The 6,693-nt window shown below is 40.3% G+C and overlaps 1 protein-coding gene across 1 annotated transcript in view; it reads right to left on the bottom strand.

Annotated features, from left to right (window-relative positions):
- WDFY2 (WD repeat and FYVE domain containing 2) overlaps positions 1–6,693 on the bottom strand; it is a 354,163-nt gene that overhangs the window by 17,473 nt on the left and 329,997 nt on the right. Inside the window, exon 8 of the mRNA XM_007945228.2 lies at positions 4,710–4,815. Within this exon, the coding sequence (XP_007943419.1) occupies positions 4,710–4,815 (106 nt within the window). The remainder of the gene's footprint in view (positions 1–4,709; positions 4,816–6,693) is intronic.

The following is a 6,693-nucleotide window of genomic DNA, read 5'->3' as shown; positions in this document are numbered from 1 at the left end:
ATCCTTCCCTTCAAGGCTCAGGGGTCCAAGATTATCTTCTGTGTCTGTGTTAATTGGTTTCCCTTTTCTTTGTTGAAGAGCATCTGTGTAGTCCTTGTGCCTAGTCCGCCATCTTCCCAGAGCACTTTCTAAAAATTAAATTTTTATGTGCTTCAAAAGAGTTCTCCAAAGAATAAAATGAGAACTTACATATTGGGAAAACATATTTGGCAACAACATATGTGACGAGGGACTTATCTCTAAAATTTATAGAAAACTCCAATACCTCAACAACAAAAAGACAAACAGTCCAATTAAAAAATGTGCAGAAGATATAAATAGACACTTCACCCAAGAGGATACTCAAGTGGCCAACAATCACATGAAGAAATATTCATGATCATTAGCCATCAGAGAGATACAAATCAAAACAACAATGAGATACCATCTGGACCCAGCACTAATAGCAAACTTCAACAAGACAGAAAACAACAAGTGCTGGTGAGGATGTGGAGAGATTGGGACCCTGATAACTGCTGGTGGGACTGTCAAATTATTCAACCACTGTGGAAAGCAGTATGGTGATTCCTTAAAAAGTTGGAATTAGAAATACCATTTGATTCAGCAATCTCATTACCGGGTATATGTCCTAAGGAAGTGAGAGCCAGGAGAAGAACAGATATATGAACACCAATGTTCATCACAGCACTGTTTAAAATAGCAAAAAGACAGAAACAACCTAGGTGCCCATCAACAGAAGAATGGATAAGCAAACTATGGTCTATCCACACTATGGAATACTACGCAACCCTAAAGATTAAAGCAGAGTCTGCAAAACACTGCATAACACGGATGAATTTGGAGAACATTATGCTGAGTGAAGTAAGTCAATCCCAAAAGGAGAAATATTGTATTAGTTCATTATTATAAAAAGTCAAGGAATGGTTTATGTACGGAAGGAAACTTTATTTGTTGGTAACCAGGTGTGGGAGGGGAGGTGAGGGAACACTGCAAAAATAAAATAAAAACAAAACAAGTGATGTAAGAGAAATACATATTGACCGACAGAGAAAATGTTCAATAGTCAATAAACTGGGAGAAGGAAAAAACCCCAAAAGTCCAAGTTACTAAATAGTTTGTGTAACACAAAGTTAACAGGGCACAGGAGAAGACATGTGCAAAGTCTGTAAGTAGCAAGGGTTTGATATCTAGAATATACAAAGAACTCCTACAAATCAGTAAGAAATGACAAGAAGTAGTTAGAAAATAGGCAAAACATACAAAAGATACAAACATGTATTTTAGAGACAGTGAAGTCTGATGGCTATGTACATGAAAAGAATCTCAAATTTACTGTTGAATGTACCTTGGATTGACCCTACTCTTGGGTTTACAGTCCTGGGAAATTCTCATGCAGATCCGTGAGGGAACACAAAATGTACAAGAAGGTCATCTGGGCACTGTCTGTGTCCTAGAGAGTTGGTGGCAATCTAGGTGCCTTTTTCTTGGGGAACAGAGAAGTAAAATGGGAATGCTACATACTGAAGGGTTGGAGAAGCAAGAAGAACTCCAAGGTACACACAGTAGGATGGGTAGAGCTCAAACAGGCTTTCATGGGAAAAGCTCAAAACAGAATGAGACTTGCAGTACATCTTCCAGATAAAATTACACACACACACACACACACACACAATCTTCTTCTTCAAGGACGCATGCATATATAGTAATATCTCTGAAGAGGGAAAGGAGCTCTGGTGGCACGGTGCCTAAGGCATCTGACTGCTCACCAGAAAGTTGGTGGTTCAAGCTCACCAGCTGCTCCATGGAAGGAAGATGCGGCAATCTACTTCCATAAAGATTTACCACCTCAGAAACCCAAAGGGGGTCGCTACGAGTTGGAATCAACTTGATGGCAGTGAGTTTTTGGTTTATGAGGAGGAAGGAGCTCTGGTGGCTCAGTCATTCAGGCAATTGGCTGCTAACCAAAAGGTTGGCAGTTTATTTCCGTAAAGATTTACAGTGTTGGAAATCCTATGGGGTAGTTCTACTGTGTCCTATAAGGTCGCTATGAGTTGGAACTGACTTGATGACAGTAGGTTTATGAGGAGGGAGATGGGAGTAAGGACCAGGAAAGATGGAAATAAATCAGCCACATGTAGTGTGATTCCATTTTTTTTTTAATTAAAATGTCACACACACTGTATGTGCAGAGGAAAATGTATGGAAGGATGTTTGCCAACATGTTAAGGGTGATATTTCTGTCTGGTGGTATAATGAGTAATTAACATGCTTTCTATCTGTTTATAAGCATTTTGTAACTTTTCTACAAAGAACATTTATATATTTTTTTTAAAAAATGACAAAAGTTTGAAAAAGTGGATTTAATTAGCTGTAGAATGAAATGGTTAAGCCAGGGGATGTTTGATCCTCATTCAACCACTCACAGTCTCCTGTCATCTGCCTCCAAGGCTATTGCTGCCACCCTATGATCTCTGACTGCTTCTAAACTGCTCAGCGAGCACTGCTGGCGATCTGCCTGTGCTCACCTTAAGTCTTCACTCCTTTTGCTCCTTTGCCTAAAAAGCCTGGGATGCTCCTCATTACAGCATGTCAGGCCCTATGCATCTTTCAGCAGCATGTTTCTCCAAAAACCCTTTGCTGAGAACGTCAGTGACAATGATAGTGCCCTTCGTAAATATGCAGCACTAATGTTGTCTTACGTTGACTGTAACTAATTTAGTAATCTCAATCATCTAGTGATATGTGAAGTTTTTTCCCATGTATCTTTTCTTCCAGAATGTCCACCAGCATTTCAGGGCAGGGACTGCTTCATACACATCTCAGACCTTCCCCACAGAGCACTGCACAGCGCTTGCCCTAACTAGTAAGTAGTTCCACAGATACAGATTTAGAAAAAAATCTCTCAGAAGACTTAATGTTTAAAAAAATATGACACTTGTGAAAAATGGATGGAACCATTTCCACCATGTATTTAGAGCTCGGAATCATTCAACACAAAGATTTAGAATCAGTCAACAAGTACTCAGTGCCCATAGATCTGCAGGTCGAGAGGTATTTAAGGAAGACAGCTCCAAGGGCTGCCCAACCACCACCTAGTTTCACCTCTGGAGAACACCCAAATACTGTTCTTTGGGACTCTGAGCTTGAACCGAGGGAAATGAAGGCAGCCATTCCTCCTCCCCTGGCCTGGGAAGATGCCAGGACATACCAGGTGTGATTGCCCCTAACCCAAAGCAGGCCAGGACAAAGCCACTGGCCAGCACTGAGAGCCTGGCTGGCATGGCTGGAATACATTACAACTATGCCTCTGCCTTTAGGCTCCTGGTGCCAAGTGGTACTTCTAAAAAGCAAGATTCTATAACCCCCATTTTCTAACAGTAATGATCATTTTAATTAGTTACTAATAGAACTCCCGTGGATTTATGGTTTGAACAAATAAAGCTTTAATCTTCTTAAGCTTTTAATTACTGACCTTTGAAAGGCATTACATTGTGGGTAATAGCAACTACTCTTGTGAAATAAGACTGGGGTGAGGGCATGGAAAGACACTGGGAAATCTCTTTTGTCTTAATTTTAAGTGTTGCTTTTCTAATTCTTGCATCCTGCAAACAAAGAAATTACAGGAAAATACACTGTCAAACTGGCAAAGCATACCAAATATGCCATGGAAAGCCAGAGGAATGCATAAATCTGTCTTGGAAGAAGAATGCTCCTTAGACTGTTCCTTGGAGGCAAGGACGGCGACACTCTGTCTCTTGCACTTCGGACATATTATCAGGAGGGACCAGTCCCTGAGAGGGTCATTGTGCTTGGTAGAGTGGAGAGAGGGTCAGCAACAAAGGGAAGATCCTTAATGAGGTGGGTTGACACAGTGGCTGCAATAATGGGTTCAAACACAGCGAAGACTGTGAGGCTTGTGCAGGACCAGGCTGTGCTTCGTTCTGTGTACGCAGGGCTGCTATGAGCCTCGATCAACTGAATGGAACTAACACCACCGCCACCACACTGTCAAAGGAAGTCTGCCCAGAATAATTCCAAGGAAATGAGAAAATGGTTAACCTCAAAGAGCTTGTCAGAAGAGACAGTAAACCTATCAGTTAAGATGCTCAAAGATTAAAAAGAAAATCCATAAAAAAGAATGCCACAATAACATTTAGAAACATGCTTAAAAAATTGACAGTATATAGTTATACCTGGAGAACTGTTTAGAACATGACTAACAAAGAAACACAAAGATAATTATTTCTAATATTTCAATTAATACCAGACTAAGGATTCTTACTTCATTAAATAACATTCCTCACATCCTAGCCACCATTTCTCTCAATACATAAAGCACATGAGTTTTTTGTTTTCCTAGGGCATTTTAGACTGAAGGGCTAACTGCCTGAAAATAGATGGTTCCTTTTTTTCACTTGTACTTTTGTAGCAAATGGTATAACCTATTTAAAGTCTAAACAGCTTAGTTTCAGTCAAAATTCTTATGAAATCTCCATTATGTTCATGCCACATGCCAATTTGTGAGGGGTAAAAAAAAAAGTAAATTCTTTTCATACATTTTTATTCTCTGACATAGTATGTCATAGTTTAATTAAAAATAAGAAATAAGCAGGTGAGAGGGAGGCTGAGCCTTTGTTTGGCCCTGCTTGAACACAGACTGCAAGCCTGCTGCTGTGGAAGGAGACATACCCCGCCTCTGTGGCACCTACCTCCTGCCTCTCCACGTCCATGTTCCAGACGACAATCCCACCATCACAGCCACATGAGATGAGCTGCCGTGTGTGCTGTGCATAGGAGAGGGCTTGGACTTTGTCACTGTGGAAGAAAACAGAGCAGTGACACTGAGGAGAGCAGAAACCCCAGCAAAGTCAATGAATGCTCACTCACTCCCAGCCCTTGAGTGTAGACTGTAGATACCGGACTTCTTAGCTTTCAATATGCTAATGGTCAGGTGAAGTAGCCCTGGTGCTAGTGCTTAATGCATGCATCTACTAACCAAAAGGTGGGAGGTTTGAACTCATCAGCCACTCCATGGAGAAAGATGATTTAATCTGTTTCCATAAACAATTTACAGCCTTGAAAACCCTATGGGGCAGTTCTACTCTGTCCTACTGGGTCACTATGAGTTGGAATCGACTTGAAGGCAGTGGGTTTTGTTTTAATGGTCAGATGGAGTCTGTGGGTGGTACAAATGGTTAAATGCTGGGCAACTAACCAAAAGGCTGGTGGTTCAAATATACCCAGAGGCACCTTGGAAAAAAGGCCTAATAATCTGCTTCCAAAGTCACAGTTACAGAATCCCTATGGGGTTACTCTGCACATATGGGGTTGCCGTGAGTCAGGACTGGCTAGACAGCAACTGGTTAGTTGGTTAATGGTCAGGCAAGTACCCAAGATTTAAAATAAGTCAAAATGCTTCTTTAACATACTGAGGTTCCCACTTTGTTAGTCACTAACACTTAAAGGAATAAAGCTGATTGTTACAGTGGTTGTACATCTTACTGCTTCCATCATAATTTACTTACTTAAAATCTTTGACACAGGTTCATTTTATATTTGTTCAAGAGTCATGATTTCATCTTTTTATATATATATATTTTTATTATTATCCTTTGAGAGTTTTGGAGGTCATCCTTCAAGATGTCTGTGGCAGAGCCAGACAAACTGTAATCCGAAGTGCTCCCATGAATGGGTCAGGCTCAGGCATGTCTTCTCGTGGTGCCCAGAGTAATCCAAAGCAGCAACAGATTTCCTCTAGTTTTGATTCTCTACTGACTGACTGTGTGTTTTATTTTCATTTCTAGTTTGTGCATGGCTGACAAGTTACTCCCTCTTGGTGATAGCAATGATGGCGAATTCAGTTTTATGGTCTCACAAGTTGGTGATTTCTAAGAAAGGATAACAGAGATCCAGTCTCTATTAAGTGAGAGGGAATGGAGAATGTGGCTTCTTGGTCTTTCATGTTTGTATATTTGCCCATTTTGAGCTCAAATCAACTAAGGATTTGGTGCCTCCTGGGAAGAACAGCTTTGATACCTGGACTGGTGACTGTGTGTTTCTGTGTTTACTCAACCCGTGGCTGAAGGTGTAAAGCAGTGTGTGTCTTTCTGTAATTCAAAGAAGCCTGTCTCTCTAGCTGTATATGAAGTACTTTCCTATTTCCAGAGAGTAGCAAAAAATTAGATTATAGCAGCTTTTAAAATAAAAGAACTTGTTCTGATTGACTGGTTAAAATAAATAAGTAGGTATCTGAAGTATACATATTTCTAACATTCACAGAAGATAACGGAATTGAATCTCTCATACTTTAAATGTGCTAGACTTAAAAATAGGAGCTCTTGTGGCCCAAAGCCTAAGGCACTTGACTGCTAACCAGAAGGCTGGCAGTTCAAACCCACAGTCACTTCTTGGGAGGAAGGCTGGACAATCTACTTCCCTAGTGATACCGCCTTGGAAACCCAAGGAGGGGTCACTGATTTGGGTCCAACTCGACAGCAGTGAGTTTGGTTTCAGGTTTTGACTTAAAAATAAAATTCTTACAGAAACTTTTAACTATCTCAGATATATTTTAAAAATCTAAATTAAAAAATGAAGGTAACTCTTGAGAAACCAGATGATTGGGACCTTCTAAAAATTAAATTTTTATGTGCTTCCAAAGACTTCTCCAAAAGAGTCAAAAGAGAACCTACATAT

This window comes from Orycteropus afer, unplaced genomic scaffold, assembly GCF_000298275.1.
Source record: "Orycteropus afer afer isolate SDZICR_OR568_19922 unplaced genomic scaffold, OryAfe1.0 scaffold00134, whole genome shotgun sequence".
Taxonomy (NCBI): Eukaryota; Metazoa; Chordata; class Mammalia; order Tubulidentata; family Orycteropodidae; genus Orycteropus; species Orycteropus afer.
The sequence above is the reverse complement of the archived record's forward strand: the minus strand, read 5'-3'. Positions and strand labels throughout refer to the sequence as shown.